The sequence below is a fragment of the Argiope bruennichi genome, chromosome 1, assembly GCF_947563725.1.
Source record: "Argiope bruennichi chromosome 1, qqArgBrue1.1, whole genome shotgun sequence".
Classification (NCBI taxonomy): Eukaryota; Metazoa; Arthropoda; class Arachnida; order Araneae; family Araneidae; genus Argiope; species Argiope bruennichi.
In genome coordinates, this window is record NC_079151.1 from 70232167 (window position 1) to 70253089 (window position 20923).

A 20923-nucleotide genomic window follows, 5' to 3' on the forward strand; every position below is an offset into this window, starting at 1 on the left:
ATATATTATAAGACTTTTTATAGAATATGCAATGCATTTTCTTTAAGAGTAGATGAATTAGAAGTTGAATTATTTTACAATAATGTAATAACAGCAAGCCCTTCCCGCCAAAAAAATTGTCAAAGATCGCACACTAATAGGCTGTTTTGAAAAATGTTCAGCAATAACATTGGTTAATATTAAAGTTTGTTAATGGCATGCTATTAATACACAAGTACCTATTTCGCAATGTGATGAATTTATATCTATATTCAGTAATTTTTAGAGAATTTTTCAAATAACTTTAGGAAGTACAGGATGAGCACAAATGATGGACCCGATTTTAAAAAATCATATTTTCGAAGCTACTGCACATATTACAATAAGTGATACATGAATTTAAAGAGAAATATACCAAGTTTTTTCAGTTATAAATGCTCGATGTGCGACTCTCTTGTTACACGGTATACGTCCAATCTGTAATCCAATTCGTTCCAAACATTTTGTAGCATCACTCTGTCTGCACAAATGCGTTATGAATGCTGCACAAATACGTTTTTTAACTTCTGACAGCGTTTTCATTGACATTGATGGTGCATATACAATGTCTTTGACGTAATCCCACAAAAAAAAATCAGAACTTAAAGAACACATTTGTGCAGACAGAGTGATGCTACAAAATGTTTGGAACGAATTGGATTACAGGTTGATTGTATACCGTGTAACAAGAGAGTCACACATCGAACATTTATAACTGAAAATACTTGGCATATTTCTCTTTAAATTCACATATCACTTATTGTAATATGTGCAGTAGTTACGAAAATATGATTTTTTAAAATCGGGTCCATCATTTGTGCTCACTCTGTAATTAGAAGAAATATAATGCTGGTAAATCATCATTTTTCTTCATATTAAAGATCATCCTTTAGTTTTGTTCGAAAAATTTAAAAAGGGATAGATTTTATTTTTAAATCTTAATTATCTTAGTAATTGAAATTTATTATAAGCGCAAAACATATTAGAAAATATTTAAACAATATCCGAAATATTTTAAATAAAGATTACATTTCCTTGACAAATTTTAAGTATTCAAAGATAGACATGTCTACTTTGCAATACCTAAATTAGTGTAAACCAATATTAACAATTACTAAACTGGCACTTAAATTTATATGAAGTCCTATTCTTACATATTTGCTCAAATTATACTTTGTTGTAATAAATAAATCATTTTTCTGTTCGAGTATGTTTATATATTGTGAGGTTCTTTTAAGGTTCTAATCAATAATTCATGGCGATTTTTCTTAAAACATGATTTGTTAAAATCTTTAAGAATAAAACAAGTAAGTACTTTTCAAAATAAATTATTCAAACATAAAATTCCTCTTCCTTTATTTGAAATTTTTTTTTCAATTATTCAGTCTATAACTATGATTCGAATTCTCAAATAAATAAATAAATCCATGCAAATTTAACGATATAGGATTTGATCATTACTTTAAACATCATTAAATGCTTAATATTATATGCATTCAGAAATTTAAAACCGCCATCTTATAAAAAATTAATAAAATTGAAAAAAGGCTTTATTTTATTGCAATTCCTTTATTTTAGTGACAGATTTTTAATTCATTTTTTTTATTCCAAAGTCATTTTGTGTCGAAATAGCAGAGAAACTAAGAATCGAAATAAACAAAAGTTGTTTTTCATAAATATTTTAACGATAATATATTATTAAAGATTTTTATATTTTATTAACAGATCTTTCTAAATGCTATATTCTGTCACAGTTCATTTGGTGCATGCCAAAACATTGCTTTTCGAAAAATTATTTCTTAGATAATCTATAACATCAAATAAATGATGATTCCTTGGTCTTCTTTTCAAAGTATCTTTTCATAAAGAGTCCAAAAAGAAAAATGTCAAATATGTTTAATATTTTGCTGCTTCATATTATGGAATAAAATAAATATTTCATAATCAAAAATAAACTATATATTTGTAAACCGTAATTAAGTAATAAAATGTTCATCAAATAAAATATAATATAAACTGAAAGCGAAATGGTAGCAATTTTCATTTTTCTGTCTCTAATTATACTGTTTATTTCTCCATTAGAAATTTCTTAACAGTTTTGCGATTATTTTCCTTTTTATTTAACTTCACGTGTTTCTTGTATGTACGCTGGATTTTTGATACCTATTTTCAGTTTTTAAAATTTTATATACTTCTATATTCTTGATAATAATGATTTTAGTACTTTCAGAACTTAATTGTGAAATAATGCATTAATTATGTTTTTAAAATAATTAATACATTATTTCACTGCGACACCTTGTGTTAAATTCGGGAAAAATTGGTTTTTAAGAGTTCATAATATTTGTAATGACGAATTGTAGATTAAAATTTAGAAAATAATTTTAATCTACGATTGATTGAAGATTAATTTTGTAATTATTATTAAAATTACTTTTTACTGTAATTATTATTTTAATAATAATTACAGTAAAAAGTTTTGGATTTGAGTTTACTAATAAAACTCTGTTTATAACCCTGATTTTTATTAAGCTAAAACTGATTTTAAAGTTACTGACATAAAGTTGAATACATAATGGATTGTCAAAATTATTTAATTGTTAACTAAAAATTCTATACTATTTCTTAATAATTAAGATACATGTAATATTTCAAAGACAAATATTTGAAAAAGAATTTTAATAGTGATTTCAGACGATTTATTTTTTACTTTTCTGAGTCTATTAATTACTTAGAATGTAAAATAGAACATATTTTATTTTTGTTTTGTTCATGATAAGTATATATTTTGCAGATAAAAGCTTATTGTGAATTCTTTGATGGCAACATTTTATAAATTCTTTTTTTTTTTAATTTTTGTATGAATTATTTTGTATGATCAAATGTGATACCAAAGTTACGTATGGCATTTTGTGATCTAAACATTGGAGAACGATATTCTGAAATGTAAAAATTGATTTTGGGCTTAGGGCTTGGGGATTGGCTTGCATATTTTACCATCTGGGCACAGAAATATTAAAATTAAAAATCCATTTTTTTTACTAATTTAAAAAATTATCCTGTCACCTTAATGTATATCATTATACACTGTCTTATAGAAGCAACAAATAAATTCATTTAATTATCATTTTTTGTAGTCCGAATCCTATACTCCAATGATACTATTATACATTATTAATCCTTTCTAAGGCCAGGGGAAGTGGGCTTCCCACCATATTCCTCAATCTTTGAATGAAGTTATGTAGAATTGCATAAGATCTGACAAATTTTTCAGCAATGCAGAAACTTAGATGCTTCAGTTTCTTATCTTATACAATCATGGTGCGTCTTGATTTGTGACTTAATTATTAATCAACCAAATCAATTAATGAATCAAATTAAATTAATCTGGAAAGCTTAATGAATCACTTTTCATAAATCCTAAAAATAATTAAAAATATCATGGCTAGAAAAAAATGGTCTTTTAAAGGATTAATAAATAAATAATAAATTTATTTAATTTTAATTATCATTTCTTGCATTCTAAATCCTTCAGTCAGTAATATCTTTGTCACGCTGACCGTTCCAGAATATCTCTCTTTACTCGAATCACCGTTCCCTGAATGGAACAGTGATTTTGATCCAGATAAACTGCTTCACTGTCCTGACCAATTCCATTTCTCTTGCAGGATAACTGCCCGAACATCCCGAATAGTGGTCAAGAAGACGCGGATCGAGATGGAATCGGCGATGCCTGCGATGAAGATGCGGATAACGATGGAATCATCAACAATCCGGTAGAGTAAATTTACTTTCAGCCCATACTTTCCCATAAGGGAGGAATCTATCCCGCGAATTAAGATGATTGCACAACGGGAGGATCAATCGTTCAGAACAAGTTTTGATAAGTCGTTCTGGCCTTTAGATGTTTTTATTACTCTGCCGGTTAGAGCGGTATTTTCCCCTGATAGCCTGATTGCACAGTGTTTTCATTTTGTGTGCTGAACCCATCCGTGAGTAACATGTCAGCTGGACTTATCTTTTGTGGGTGGATGATAAATATTGGAAGGTTAATCAGTTGGTTTTAGTTTGTTATAAAAGATTCTTAGTAGATGTATTTATTGAAATTTGACATGGTATATAATATTTTTTTTCAAAAAAGTAAAGATATTAAATGGCATTGTATATTATATATTAATATAAAGATGAATATATTTTATGCAAATCTGCAGTTTTTATATAATCTTGATTAAATTTGGTGCATGTGCTCAAGACAAGAGAAAAGCCGCTGTCAACTTTTTGAAGTTCAAAAATTAATTGAAAATTAAGCGCTTTTTTTCATATTTTTAAACTATATTTTTCAAAATTATAATTTCGCAAAAAAAGTTTTTTGCACTATTTTAAATTTCAAAATATTACTTTTAAATGATATTAATTTTATTTTTGTACAATTTTTTTAGAAATCTTGCTAAAGATTTTAAATTTAATTTGATATTCAATCAATTATTTTGATCCAATTCAATATATCTTCATTGTTTTACCAAAGCGTGCTTTTCCAGTTGTTAAAGTTAAGATAAAAATTTGCTTTGTTTGAAATTAAACTACAAATTATGAATTTCACTTCCTCATTTATTTCGTTGTATGTACATTTCTTAAAATTTATATTTGCAATAATTTGTAATAGGTTGATTCCATTAAATTCCTATTTTTTTAATCTTTTCAATTTAAGAAGTGAAATTTTAAATAAACGCATCCATAATAATAATGTATCAGCCAGTAAAGGCGATTTCCCTGATGGGCAAACTAGTATATCAATATGCTAATTACTATATTAAAATATTATAAAAGTTTGAAATGTTGCAAGGAAAATTTTAAAAGCTATTATTTTGATTAACGGTTTTTTTTATTATGAAATGCTTTAAAAAATGTATCTATTATCAAAACAATATAAACACATTAAAATATTCTCTGTTCTAAGATTTATAAAAATAGTTATTCATGAATCTCTGTTTAAGCTGTAAATGATGATAATATTTGTTATGCGAGTTCAATTTATAAAATAACATTCTCTTTTTTTTATCTGCCTACTAATATAAGGCAAGTGCTCTAAAAAATTTATATTTTTTAGCATTTTTTAAAATTAATTTTCCATTGTGTTGGCATAGCAATATTTTCGAAATTTTGTAGAATACCCTTTATAGTAATATATACTTAAAATAATTTTTCTAAATTATTCCAGTGTTTAAGGTGTATGTACACACTTGAAACTTCGAAAATCATTCAAAATATCGAATATTTTTTTATTACTTAATAATGTTCTCTGATCCTTTAGCTTTCAAACGATACCAAGATGTTTTCAATATTCGAAATATTTCTCGAGTTATAATTATTTTTCTTGAGGTGCTTTCATTAAAAACTTTGGTTACGGTGTTTTTAAAACTCATTTTATGAAGAATGATATTTTTCCACTATGTTGCTTCATTCAAACAATCATAACTCAACAAGAAATGAACCAAATACAGTTATTTATATATCAAAATAATGTGTATGAAATAGCGGATGTTTTGTGCCTCAATCAAAGTTATATTTATAGAAATAAATTTTTAATAGCTGTTTAAAAGTTAAAATGACAGAAAAAATCTCGTTTTTTCTATTCATCGTTGATGAAAAAAATTGTTATAAAAAAACTATACATTTTTATAACTTGTTTGAGGCAGACATCATGAATACTAATATTAGGCATAATTTCCAACTAGAATTATGTGTCTGTACAAATTAGAATTTAAGATATGTTTCAAAAAATAGGCTAATTAGCTCATTAAATATTATTTAATTAATTAATAATTAGTGTAATATGGTTTTTTCACACTGAAATGAGTTTAAACATATATTAATAACGTACTGTGAAAAAATTGGATTTTTAAAGTTAAAATTTGAAAAAAAAAAATCTTCAGGTTTGTACGTACACCTTAATCATTATTTTGCACTTAATACACAGAGGAGAAGAAACAAAAGAAGAAATGATATAGTTTTAGAAATAATAAACTTGTTTTATAAATTGTGTACAAATTCGAATTTGAGCATAAAAGAATAAAAGCCTTAAAAGAACCACAGTTAATTTGGCACGTTTGTATAATTCGGCAGATGATAGAATTATTAATTCTAATTAAAATTCTTCCCCTAGGAATAGAAATTTCCTTAACAAATTACTTCAAATTTGTTAAATATCAGGAGACCATAATATTAATTATAATAATAATTGTTAGATTAATATAATTATTTGGCATAACATGTGAAGAAAAATAAAGACTAACTTATCGTTAACTAAAAAATCAAATAATAAATAAATGTTAGAAACGTAGCGAATGGGCCATTTTTTTTCAAATTTAATCAGTCTACGATTTAGAATAGTGGAAATACGGCAGGATATATGGCAGGAAATCTCTGCCTGTCATCCTTTTCGAAGCATCAGCATATTTCCTTTTCGCATTGCAGGACAACTGCCCGCTCGTTCCGAATCCTAATCAGGAAGATAATGATGTCGATGGACCTGACAGGCTGGGGGATGTGTGTGACAACTGCCCGACGATCCCGAATTCAGACCAGCTAGATTCGGACGGGGACGGAGTGGGGGATGCCTGCGACGATGATGCTGATGATGACGGTAAGAATGCTCAATTGGCTCTGTGATAGAATAAAAAAAATTTCTTTTTTAAGTAACCTGATTTATTATTTGTAAATTGTAAATCTCATGTCTAAAATTTACAATAAAATAATACATAATAGGTTACAAAAGTAACCGATTTTGTGGAATGTTGGAATTTTGTAACCTGTTGTTTTCACAGATTTAATTTTTGGAGCTCCAAAATTTCATTTATTTGTATGTTTCTGATTACAATACAGTATTTTTATATTTCGAATTTAATCACTAGTTAATCGATTAATCTTAACTTTTTAACTGCATCAGTTTTCTTTTTAATAATTAGTAAGATTATATCTTCTATTTTGATTATGTATTGTGATTTTGATTTAACTAAAATCCCATAAAACACTTGGGTTTTATTTATAAATTCTATTTAGTTTTCGTATCGAATTATAGCATTTATGTAGGAATTAAATTTAATTTGAAATTTTTAAAATGAAATAATTTGATCTTACAGATTGCGATTATTTTCAGCAATTCAATTTTGAGCCGCATTATCCCCTTAAAGTATGAAACGTAGGTGCTACTATTAACCCTGACAAAAAAAAAAAAAAAAAAAATCAGCAGGTAATCTCTACCGCCGTATGATGCGCGGATTATACGGAAGATTATTAGTGACGATTTTCATGTTTTTTTAACTGATAATCCTTGGATTATATGCAGGAAATTAATTGAGAATTTGAGAAAGAATTTATTATAAAATTCGATATTACTTATTAATTATAAATAAAAGTCTAAAAAGAGTACAATTCGGTTTTAACGGCGACCAGAAAGCTGCAACAAAAATTTCGCCAAATTATAAAAATATACTCAAAAAGCGAATCACATGATTTATAGTTTGACGCTTGAAATCGCCAAACTGGCGAAATTTTTTTCTTGACACATTTTGGTTGCCGTTAAAACCTAAAAGTACACTAAAAAGAAATATATTTAAAATTTAAAAATCCACCTTTTACTATAATAATGAAAGGGTATTTTTAAATGCTATTTTAGCAAAACTTATTACCAAAAGAAAAAAACTAAAAGAAATATAATTCAAAAACATTCAGAACATTCCAGTTTATTTTGAATACTTGATGACTAAAGAAAATTATGGAGACTATTGGGACCTAACAAATGAACATTTCTTTCAAAGCTAATAATTTTCATTTGCTTTGGTACTTTCACATAATGCACTGCATCGTTACGTAAATTAGTTTTCTTCTGTTCGAAAACGAAAAGATAGACGAATTCAATTTCGAGTATTTATTTTGTTTATATATCCATATTTTCTGTATTCTCGTTTTCATATTAGGCGTTTCCTCTTTGTTGGAAGCTGTCTTTCATCTTTCACCGTAAGGGAATACTATTAAAGCGAGTTTTTAATCCTCTAAGGAGGACTGATCATTTCATAGCGACAAAGACAATAATATTTCATTCAGTTATTATTACGCATGATATTTTTTGTTAATATACATAACTGAAATCAATGTATTCGTTTCCGAAATGACTAAAATAAAGATAAATGGAGAAAATGATAATTGAACAATTTAGAAATATTGAGTTGCAAGCATCTTTTCGTATGTCTCTAATTTTTCTGGGGGAAAAAAAGAATGACATTAAAAATAATATCTTTTATTTAATTCTACTCATTTTAGTTTCTTGTACACGAAATATAGGTGAATTGGTAGACGTACATTAGACTTTCAGTAAATCAATTCATTTTATAATGCAGCGTTATGAACATTACAAATGAAAAATAACTCAATTTATTGCATGCGTTTATCGTTAACTTTGGTGCGTCATTAACAATATATTGCTATTCAGCATTTGAATTATATTTGCAATTTTTATTAAATACAATGTAATTTTCTGAATGATTTTGTGTATTCTGGAATGCATTGTTCAGTAGCTATTATATGTTTAAATCGGTAACCCTCTGCCTTGTTATCTGACGAACTACTAAGAATTTATTATAGGGTGTCCGCTCTGGTCTTGGTCCAATAGCTAATTCCTAAACCACTAGATATAGACACATAATTGGAAAAAAGCTTTAAATGGTTGGTAGAATTATGCTTTATGTCTCATAAATCAATAATTGTATTTCTGAAAAGTTACGAACTCAAAATTTTTATATTGTTTTTTACTAAATCAGTCAGATTTAGTTAAAAAATTGTCTGCACTCTAATATTGAAAAAAAAAATGATATCTGCATTCTCATATGATAAAAAAAATCACATTATTTTTAATCGAAATTAATCGAGTTATAGATTAACTAACTAATTAGGGTTATATATAATTTATTTTAAGAGGCAATTAGAAAAAAGTGACACAACACATTATTTTGTTTTGCAAACAATCCCTTAAGACCAATCTTGAGAGAGTGAATTTAACTATATAAAATTCGTCTGAAACGCTGATTTTGAAAGTTTCACAAAGAGATCAGTTTTAATCGTAGAATTGACTTTTCTGTTTAAAATATTACAATGTCAAGAATATTTTACTAATTATGATTGATAGGACCAAGGGACTGTATACAAAATAAAGTTTCATAACTTTTGAAAAATATTAAAACAGGCAACAAAAAATATAGTTCTTCTCGTCATTTAAAGCATTGTTCCAAATAGAATTTTTTTTAAAGCATTGTTCCAAGCATATTTTTTTTTCTCTGGTAATTTTAGAAATTGGCTATTGGGCTGTGATAATAGCTAAACATTTTGTATGTAGAATTTTCCAGATTAAGTTTACTATGTATTGAATTGAGATTATAAGAATTTATGTCGACTCGACTTTATAAGAAGATAAATAAATCGAGTATACTAAATAATGATTGTTTTCCCCTAATGCTTTGGCTGTGTGAATATATCGGATATGGTACGTGGATATATCAAGTTTTTAACTAATTTTGTCGATTAATTAGCATTCTAGTTAATAGCGGATTTTCGATAGGCAGAATAGATACATTTAGGAAGGAAGGGCCCACGGAAAGGTCGATTAAAAAATATATTAGACTTGTTGCCAAGTAAAGTTTATAAAAGTTACTAATCCAATAAGTTATGAAATATTATGATGATACTACTACTTTGTCTGTAATTAATTGGTCATATTTCTATTTCATTACATTTACTTACTTTATTTTTAATTTACAATTGTTATGTTATTACACACGTCATTATAATATTTTTAAATATTTAGGGTCAACTTAAATAAAATCATATGCAAACGTGGATGCCATACAATTGAGAATCGTGGCAATTAAAAACATATTTTTACTTACTTATTAACTTAATTAAGTAATTACCACAAACAAATCATTAATAAATGGAAAAAGTGAAAAACTATTGAAATGTGAAACCGTTTATTACAAGGAGATCTTATAATGTGCCGTCTACCCTGTAAAATCCTACCAACTGAAATGACTTTAAGCATGAAAATGATTTAAACCATTCTGTCTAGGAAGATATGTGTAAGTTTGTTTTGTATTTTAAATTCAATTTTTCTTCTGTTTAACTTGGGAAGACAATGGATTTTAAAGCCTTGTTTTGTCACAGGATTTTAAATTTGGAATGGTTCTGAAATAAGATTTCAACCTTTTTCTCTTAATATTATGTGTATTTCAGAAAATGTTACTTATCTAAGCGAGGCGAGTTAGTGAATATCAGTACGTATTAAGCAAAAGCGTAGGTTTTCGGCTATAAAATGCTACAGCTAGGGATTTCAATACCGGACCAAAATTTCAATACCAGTATTCGGTATTTTTTAGATCTAAATACCGGGATACCGGTTTTAATACCGGTATTAGAAATTTTAGAAAAAGAAAGAAAACACAGGTGTTTCTTTGTTTTATTTGCAAGTTTCATTAGAAAGGGTAAATATCACAAAAAATAATTTGTAACTTATAAATTATAACAGTATATAAATAATCACAAAAAAGTAAAGGAACAACTTATTTAAATCACAAAAAATTGTAAATATCACTTTTCTGTCTGTGGTACTAATACAAATTTTTGAAATGTAATCTTAAAAAACATAATGCATCAATTGTACGTCATTAAGCCTGAAAAGTAATTTTGTGCAAAAATTACTAGCTGTCGAAAACGCTCTTTCGGCACCTATGATAGTTAGTGATACTGTTAGCAATGCACGTTATACTTTTTCCAAGTATTTACCTCTAAATCAATCATCTTCAACTAAATCGATTTTTTATCTGATTGTTTTGTATATAGCTGATTTCTGTATTGTATTTTGATTCGTTGAAATTTTCTTATTTATCGCTAATTCTAATTTTTGTTCAAGAGACAATTCCTTTTCACTATCGACAGTAGTGAAAACATAATCTTCGATAACTGAACCGAATTCTTCTGAATGTGGATAGGTTTGTGGGTAAAAAATGTTAAGAAAATTTACTATAAACTTAATGAGATTTGAATTGGTTATTTTCTTTTCTTTTTCATTTTCATTTTTAAAATCATTATAATTATGTAAATACCATAAGGCATTTTCTATTTCGATATGCCTTTCTTCTGTGCGATTTTTCAATGTAATATATAATCTTCAGATAGTGATGTGTGTTGTTCTAGTGTGATGTGTGCTGTTAGGAGTAAACGGTTCCAACGTGTTTTAAAATCTAATATTAACATATATTCTGTTTTATTTTTAGTTAGTATGTATTTTAGTAATATGTCATCTTTTATAAGGGAACGTTTAAATATCTTAACAATTGTTCGATCTTTATAAATTATAGGAAGCAATTCTTGATGGGTTAATGTTTCATCTTCATTAGCAATATCTTCTTCAACAATTACATTGTCATTATCTTCATTGTCAATATCACTCTCACTCTCTTCAAAATTGGAATCCGAATTTTTTATATCCACAGTATTTGGATTCTTCTGTTCTTTATTTTTTTGGTATAATACATCTATTACTCCTAACTGAATTCCATGAGCATAGCACAAATGTTGATTTGCACCAATCAACTTTCCAACTTTTTTCATAACTGTTGCTTCATCAGTCATTATGGATACAATTTCATCTTTCAGGGATAATCCATGTTTCGCTAATTTAGTTTTAAGCAATTAATTAGTTAATTAATTTCGCCCGTTAGGGACACATAAAAACAAAAACGTATATAGGGATTCTATGTTCCCTGGGGATGCTATGTTGGCGATCCCTGAACATATGGTGGAGGCAATTTTAAAAATTTCTGGTAAATACCGAAAAACCGGTATTTAAACTTGTGAATACCGGTATTACAAAATTGTACAAATGGCTCAAAATGCCGTTATTCGGTATCCCGGTACACCGGTATTACAAAATTGTACAAATGGCTCAAAATGCCGGTATTCGGTATCCCGGTACACCGGTATTGCAATCCCTAGCTACAGCCATTTAAAAGAATGTTTTTGCAATAGGTATTCCGACTGCCGTTGACAACTGCCCACATATTGCCAATGGAGATCAACAGGATTCTGATGACGATGGGGTTGGAGATGCTTGTGACAATTGTCCATCCGTCGCCAATCCAACACAGGTAGGAGTTATTTTTTTTTTCAATCTATCAATGTGGACCTCTCTAAAAATCCTTGTGGATTTTTCATATTCCTACACAAACAAAAATAACAGCTATCATATTATGAATGATAACTTGTGTGTATAAGGTAAATTTCCGTCGTCTACGAGCATCTAGCTGAAGGAAGTACTAGACAAGTATCTTCGACTTTGGGAAATACTAGACTAGAAAAGTTTGTAAACAAGCATCTAGCTTAGGGAAATGCTGGGTATAAATTGAAATTTTTTTTTCCAATAACTCTCACGAAAAGACAAATCAAAGAGACGAATTATTTCTTCAATCTAACGAATTACTTTTATACAGAAAACGTTTTGTTTCTTATCATTGCTAATAAATGAGAGGCTGACATTCAATTCTGAATTCCTAATGTTGACCTACAGTGCGCAAACAATCGAGAGTGCGCCTTACTTTAAACCCGACTTTCAATATAAATAATACATAACCGAGAAGTGCAAACATTTTTTTTTAATTATTTTTACACATAACAAATGGTTTAATTTAAAGTAAAAACAAATAACAATCAACGAAAAACTTGTAAATTTAAATGTTCCAGAAGCATTTTAAATAAACATATGCAGACATTTCTCTCAAAAAATTGAGAATACACCAATGAATTTTTTGTAATATCTCGCATAGAAAGAAAGTATTAGTATTTAACTGCATGTCATTTGGCTTTTATAATGGCGTTTAAATGTCGTGGTACCGATTCGATCAATTGTTGGTGGTATCTGAAGATTTTTTTATCCCATTCTTCTTACAACACTTGTTTAAAGTGTGTTTTGTTTCTAATTTTGTGTTTTTGGACCACTGTTTCGAGTGTGGCCCACTGATATTCAATGGCGTTGATGTCGAAGTACTGTGGTTGTGTGTGTAGCTGCTGTTTACAATGAAAAGGACACCACATTTTGACGTTATGTGCAATGTTTTGGGGATCGTTGTCCTGCAGTAAAATGAAATTTCCATTTAAACCCAAATTTTTAACACTTTCCTTTAGATTTCTGCGACAATATTGTTCATCCAATTTGCTGTAGAAATTTCTCAAATCATAGGCAGAAGTGTAAGTGCTGAAACTGCATGGATATAAAAGTCGAATTGTTATAGAGCAACCGTTCATCAGCTTGCAAATTCTGAAAAATCGATTGAAGTTTGCAAAAACTCATCAATTGAGGACCAATAACTTTTGGAAAAAAGCTATATTTAGTGATGAAAAAAAGCCTAACATTTTTTTTTAGCAGTGACAGCCGTCGCACCTTATGGTGAAAGCCTAATTTTGCTTAGGATTCAAAAAATTTACTCCTACAGTTTAACATGGTGGTGACTCCATCACGATTTAGGGTTGTATGGTTTCATCCGAGGTAGGAAATTTAGTTCTTATAGTTGGCATTATGAACCACATGGTTTACTTGGATGTACTTAGCAGCAATCTAAATGAAAGTGCTAAGAATTTGAGTTTAGATGGATAATTCATTTTCCAGCAGGACAACGACCCCAAATACACTGCAAATAAAGTCAAAATTTAGTGTCCTTTTCATTGTAAACAGCAGTTACACACACAACCATAGTACCCCAACATCAATGTCATTAAATATCTGTGGCCCACACTCCAAAAATACAAAATTAAAAACAAAGCCCATTTAAAACAAGTTTTGTAAGAAGAATGGGATAAAATATCTTCAGATACCACCAACAATTGGTCGAATCGATACCACGACATTTAGAAGCCATTATAAAAGCCAAAAGACATACAACTAAATACTGACGCTTTCTTTCTATACGAGATATTACAAAAATTTTATTGGTGTATTCACAATTTTTTTGAGAGAAATGTCTGCATATGTTTATTTAAAATGCTTCTGAAACTTTTTCAATTTAGAAATTTTTCGTCATTTGTTCTTTGTTTTTACTTTAAATTATACAATTTGTTATGTGTAAAAATAAAAAACATGTTTGCACTTCTCGGTTATGTGTTATTTATATTGAAAGTCGGATTTATCAAATAAAAGTAAGGTGTACTCTCAATTGTTTGAGCCACTGTACATCTAATCTGACTTGTAAGTCTTATTTGTAACATCTCGTCAGTTACACTGCATGAAAGAACATGTCTGAATTTCTCTAATTTGAACAGAACTTAAAAAAGAGATTATTTTTTAATTATTATTTTGAGTTTTGAGACAAACCATAGTTCTTTCAAATATTGTATGAAATTTTTTAAAAAAGTTTTTGCAACATGTAATTGTAAGCAAATAAACGAGACAGTTTCAATTCATTTTTTGAAAAATCTATTAAACATTTAACAAGACTTCGGAATTAAAAACCGTCATCTAAGAAAAATAACGCCCGAACGAATTAAGAAAAATTTCAATAAAAAATACTGAATTTCCCATTGAAATTACAAAGGTTTTGTAACTTTTTTCGAATATCATAAAAATGATTGGATATGGATGATAAAAATGATTTGATATGGATGATAAAAATGATTTGATGGGTCCTGTATATGATTTTTTTAAAATTTCAATTTATCGATAGAGGCAATTGTAATTTATAAAAAAATTTAATTAATTATTTAGAATTTTGTGACTCTTTTTTTTTTACTTTATAGCTTGATTCTGATAAGGATAATATTGGGGACGATTGTGATAGTAATATTGACAGGTAAGCTAGTTTTCTAAACATTTCTCAATTATTTGATTTATTTTCAGAGAAGGTTGAGAATACAAATTCCAAAAGAACAGGTTCCATTTAAGATGGTGTAATTATATTTATTTTGTATTCTAAGAGATTTCATGATAAGATAAAACTTATTTCACTATGTAAATATTAAATTCATACAATGGAAGATTTTGTTACATGAAAAAGCGGTAATAAGTTTACTTATTCAATTTCTTTGTTTATCATTAATTTCAAATAATATATTATTAAATGAACATGCATTTTGTTTCAAAGATCAATGTAAACAACTAAATACCTCAACCATATTCAGTTGAAATACTATATTACTTTTCGTGTTCACTATCATAGTATTTTATTTTTGTCATCCTGTTTCCAATTTTAAAAAAATCAACATAGCAAATCTAGCAAAAAAAAAAGCATTAACAATATTGAATTAAAATTAAACGAACAAAGATCAATAAATTTAACAAATTGATTGGTTTGATTAAAATTAACACGGTTATAGAATAATCACTTTAAAAAAATTATTAAGCATCGTAAACGTGATTTTTTTTCGTGAGAATTTCTGGAGAACATGCAAAGTTTCCAAGTAGACTTCAAATATTAAATTGGTTTCAGAACAAAATTCAATTTTTAATTTTTCTTCAAAATATTTCTTTTTGTTGTAATTTAGCAAAAAAATAATAATAATTAATTAATAAAAAATAGTAATACCCAAAAAGTGTATTTTTTATGGAAAATTCGAATTTTAGAATTTTTTAAAGTGATATTACAATTTACTTTTACTGGATTTAGTATCAGATTTGAGAAATCTGAAAATGAGTAATAATAAGTGTAAAGAGATGGATAAAACATGTTTGTAACATCTCAAAAACTATAAATTTAAAATTGTAACCATTGTAAATTTTAAAAATTTAAGGCATTTAGATTTTTTTTTTCTAAACTAAGGAAAAATTTGCACTTTATTAATATTTCAGTTTATATTAAAAAAAATTTTAATGTATTTTTCATTTTTATGTAACAATATCTTGCAATACATTTTCTGCCATGAAAACAATTAACATTTTATATTATTTATATTGATTATTTCATATTATCATTCATATGAATTTAATCAAAATTTTCCATTCTTCACTAATTTTATTAACTATTTTTAATCACAAAGAGTAAGATTAATTTAATTTGGTATAATTTAATTAATTAAAGCATTGTGTTAGCATTTATTTATCCAAACACTGAATTAGTTAGAAGGTTTTATCTAAACACGGGTAAATTTACGTTTAACTAAAATTCAAATATTTTAATTACATTTAGTGTGTAGGCGCTGCAAACTTCAATGCATTTTAAATTTCTGAGTGTATGAATTTAATGATTAATTTATTTAATCTTACATGTTGCATGGTAGACAGAGATACAGCCCATTTTAAATTTTTGATTGCTTGAATTTAATTATTAAATTGTTTAATTTTGCATGTAATATAATTAATTATGTCAACAGTTTCAGTAGAATGTGAATAATCTTTCAATTTTATTCAAATAGTTTAATGAAATTTTGTATCGATCTTTATAAGCTAATTACTACACGTGCAATTCTTAAAACGAGATTAAATTCAATATTCATGGGCTTTTTTCATGTTTTCAGTTTCTTTTTAATTACAAGAAAAATATAAAAGGAGAAACCACCTAAACTAGAAACTCACTGTTTAATATTATCTTGCCAACATACCGCATCATGTGCAAGAAAACTCTTTTGTGGTTAAATGATTTAAATTTATCTCTTTATTTGTTTATTTCAATAGAATTAATTTTCCGTTTCTGCACTTCTCGCCCTACGATATTGTCCAGTAATTTTTAACGATAATCAAATGAAAATTGGAAGCCCCTTTCCGAAATTACCCACCACAACATTAGAATTTTTTTTTATTCCTGGCAGATTTAAACCCGGATCTTTTTTGAACTCACCGTTATATTTTGTGGAGAAAAAAAAATCTCAAAATCTGACTTACATGAATGTTTTAGAACGAAATTTAAGGCAACAGATATAAGAAAAAAATGAAATAGCTCATTTAGCACTTAGGTTTGGGGATCAGATATGTTAACGTTTTAAATTCAATTAACATTGCGTATATAATATGAAATCTATACTACATGTAAAACAATGGTTTTTTTAAGTAATTATAATATTTATATATAGATGAAGTTGATTATATAGGATTATTGAAAACAATTGGGCAGATTAAAATAATTACAACTTCATCGCAAACAGAGATCGAAAGAAAAAGAAAAAACTTTCCCATAATACATTTTGAAGTTTGAAATTTTAACTTGTAATAAGTTTCCTATATATGAGTTCTCTTGGTCAGATGAGCAACATTCATATCTTAATTTAATTTCAAGCCGAACACTGAAGCATATTTGTAGAAAATAATGCGTGTTCTATAACCAAATGCACGTTCATCAAATTACTATATAAATCCTTTGAAATAACCTCACTTTATTGGTATGTTTCGTAGATTCTGTTTAGACACCTCTTTTGAGCAACGAAAAAGAACTAAAGCCACAAATTTAGATCAAAATTTTAGAAGCCGGAAAATTTAACTTTCCAAACAACATTCCATTTTATGGAAATATTTAAATATTCCAACATCTTGATTAAGAATTTTGAATTCATTATAAATTATAATTACTGAATATGCATATAATAACTATTTACCTGTAGTTAACAGCTAAATTTTGATATTCAAAAATTCTATAACATGCTTTCTCTATAGGTGCTTCTTAACTAACAATCCTTTTAAAAAGGGGGAGATTTTTTCAAATAATTTTTCCTTTCAGCATTGATTGTAAGGTTGGAAAAAATCATATAAATTATTTCATAAATGAGTCATGTTACTAAATTTAAATCAGCTGGTTGAGACAAATGTAAGAACAAACCATTTCGATAAGTATATATGGAAATTCATATCTATTTAATCTACAAATGAATGAATGAATGAAATGAGTCTACGAAAATATGAATATTGAAATCACTCTAATTTGCAAAATCATCACTATTTGGTTTTCAAACAAAAGGTTTTTCTTTGATGCTAGACATTCTCAAAAAGTTCATTTTCGGAATTTCCACAAATATGTCTCTTACGTACCTTTTATTTTTAGCATATTCATCTATGTATCTTGTCAGAAAGTTGGTCATTAAAAACATATACTAATGTATCGTACACGGAGTCTTTCTTAAAACCTCTCTGTATGCACTTCTCTATGTAATTGAGATCATTGCCAAGGTCTCATTTTCCACACATTATAGCAATTGCATGTTAAAACGCGTGTTAGCGTTTACGAACAGAATGTGCAAAACAATTGGATTTTTGTATTGAAAGGGAATTCTCTGCTAATATTTGGTTTAATTCAGCCTCATACTTTTGAGTTATTCTTGACTGGATGATTTTTTTTTTTTTTTTTTGCTTTAATAATATATTATTGTTTCAGATATATAAGATTATGTAATATGCAAAGACATCTAAGGAGTCTAAGTTTGTCTCTCAAATTCATACGTTAATCGTACGTATATAATGGTAACATTAAATTCATGATTATTTTCAATCATAAAAATATAACACTTCAGCACTTACACTTGATAATTAACTATATATATATTAAAGAGTTAATATAAAAAATTTATTTTTGTGTTCAGGTTTTAATTTAGTATTGTGACTGAGTGATTTAAGAATGACAGACATCGGCTAGCTCAAATAAAATTATATTTAAGTTCTAATAAATTGCAGTCATAAGCAATTGGATATAACACAATTAACACATATGACAATTTAGGCAAATACTAACGACACGATATTTCCGACTAATAGAGGTTACCTACTTGTTTCTCTCTATAGCCGCTAGTGGACTATCTTTCTATTTGTTACAATATTTGATTGTTGCTTTAAAGTAACACTAAATCTGTCGAATTAATTTGTATTAAAATATTTATAATATAAATATTAAGATGTTACCTGTAAAAGTGTTTTACACAATATTGTTTCACTATTTTGGAATTTTTAAAGTTAATTGTTATTCATAATACCCACTTCCTTATCTGAATACAATACATCTTTAATCTGCTAAATAGGTTTAGTTCAAAACGTTTTCATTCATGGAAAAATCCGCTGGAAGTTTTAGTTTCAGTGAAAAAAACATATTCATTTTCTTTTATCTTTTATCAGCAAAATGGTACATCTGTATCTTGAAAGTATTTTAACTATAAAAGCAGATTGGCAAGGCATTTTCTTTAGATATGATTAAATCAAAAAACATTTGAACATTTAATAGAGTTATATTTTGCAGGAATAATCCAAATAACCTTTATCCACAAAAAAATTATTTACAGTTAAATCTATTTAATCGTTTGGGTTTCCTAAACTTTTGCTTTGTAAAATATTTTCTACCTTCCCTGTTTTCATTAATAAATTAATTTCATTTCGAAGTTCTTTGCAATATTTCCTCGCAGAGGAACTTAACAAAACAAAATGAAGACATTCATTATAATTTCTTATTTACTTGGAAATATATATTTTCTTTTATCTCTAATTTACTTTCAGCTTTTGCGAGAGAAAGTTTTAATGAAATTATTACAAAAGATAAATGCAGATTGCTTTTATGCACCCGTTTCCTTATACATATCCCCACCCATCTGACAATGGGTATAAGACTAAGCACAACAGCTTATAACTTTTCAGTTATCTAAAAAAAGTTAAAAGAAAAAAAAAGTTTTCTTATTTAAAATGTTAATGCATTTTGAGCCATCCATTCCGATCAGGAATCGCTTTATTGAGACCCAGATGCTCTACTTAAAATCCTCCTAGAAAATAAGAAAGCATCTTGCAATAAATTGCTGTTCTTTTAAATAAAGATAAAGAAAATCTCCAGTTAGTTGCAATTTTTCTTCTTCCTTACCCCCTTCCTTTTTCCTTCCTCAAAGGAAAAGGCAGGGTAAAAAAAAAGTATTTACCCGGGGGATCATTTTCCCTTGCGGGTATTTTAGTGCTTTTGCTATTTCATCTCTTCCCTTACCCATGATTCTTAGAGATTGTAATCACGTGATCCTTGATTACTCTGAAGCCCCAAGGTTCATTGGAGCTTCATTTTACCTGAACTTCCTCTGTGGAAGTTGAAGTATTTTTTTTTTTTTTTGCCCTTTAGGTGGAGGGAAGGATGTAGATTTTTTTTTTCTCTTCTATCTTTTGGCAATCTTTCTTTTTCTTTCATTTGCTTTGTAGAAAGAGAAATACTTCATTAACAGATTTCTTCTACTATCATTTAGTGCAAAACTGTGAGTCTAATGAATTGATTAAAAAGAGGATCCCTAATCTTGTTTTTCTTTCCGATCGTAGACTATTCATCTCAATGAATAGGCAGCTGCTAGGTAATTGCTGTTTTGTCCTTGGACATGTGTTTCTTTTGTTTATTGAAAGGCTCTCATCAGGTCCCTGGAAATTGGGATGGGATTGGAATAGGTAAAGATAGGAGAAAACATTTCTTTTTTTTTATTTTTTCTGTTCTGCTAACGTTGCAAATTATCTAACCGTCTTATTATTTGAATTGATCCCGGCCATTTGAATGTAGTTTGTAATTAGTACCAAACTTAAAGTTTTCATGAAATCAAAGCAAAGTTTTGATTATAAAATATAACTTCAAAGTAATCTTCATCGTTATGCACAAGAATTTTGTTCTATATTTATGTATTATATTTATTTCAATTAATAATATTCTTTTAATTAAAAAAGTATAACAGTGTTGAATTCCCTTCTTCTAATTTTTTTTTTAATATGAAAAGTTATCAAAATTAGCTTGGGAACCCACTAGTTTGTTTCTTAAAGCCTTTGTATGTTACGGATCCATTAAAAATATATTGGCAATTTATTACTATTAAAAATATTTTAACAATTATCCCTATTTCTTTCTGTGCTATTTAAAAATTCTCATACCAAGTAGTTGCAAAATAATCATCA

At 27.5% G+C, this 20923-nt stretch overlaps 1 protein-coding gene across 1 annotated transcript in view; it reads left to right on the plus strand.

The window, feature by feature from the left end:
* LOC129959701 (cartilage oligomeric matrix protein-like) overlaps window positions 1-20923 on the plus strand; it is a 594738-nt gene that overhangs the window by 539091 nt on the left and 34724 nt on the right. The window contains exons 13-16 of the mRNA XM_056072616.1: window positions 3687-3794; window positions 6493-6661; window positions 12094-12212; window positions 14851-14903. Of these exons, the coding sequence (XP_055928591.1) occupies window positions 3687-3794; window positions 6493-6661; window positions 12094-12212; window positions 14851-14903 (449 nt within the window). The remainder of the gene's footprint in view (window positions 1-3686; window positions 3795-6492; window positions 6662-12093; window positions 12213-14850; window positions 14904-20923) is intronic.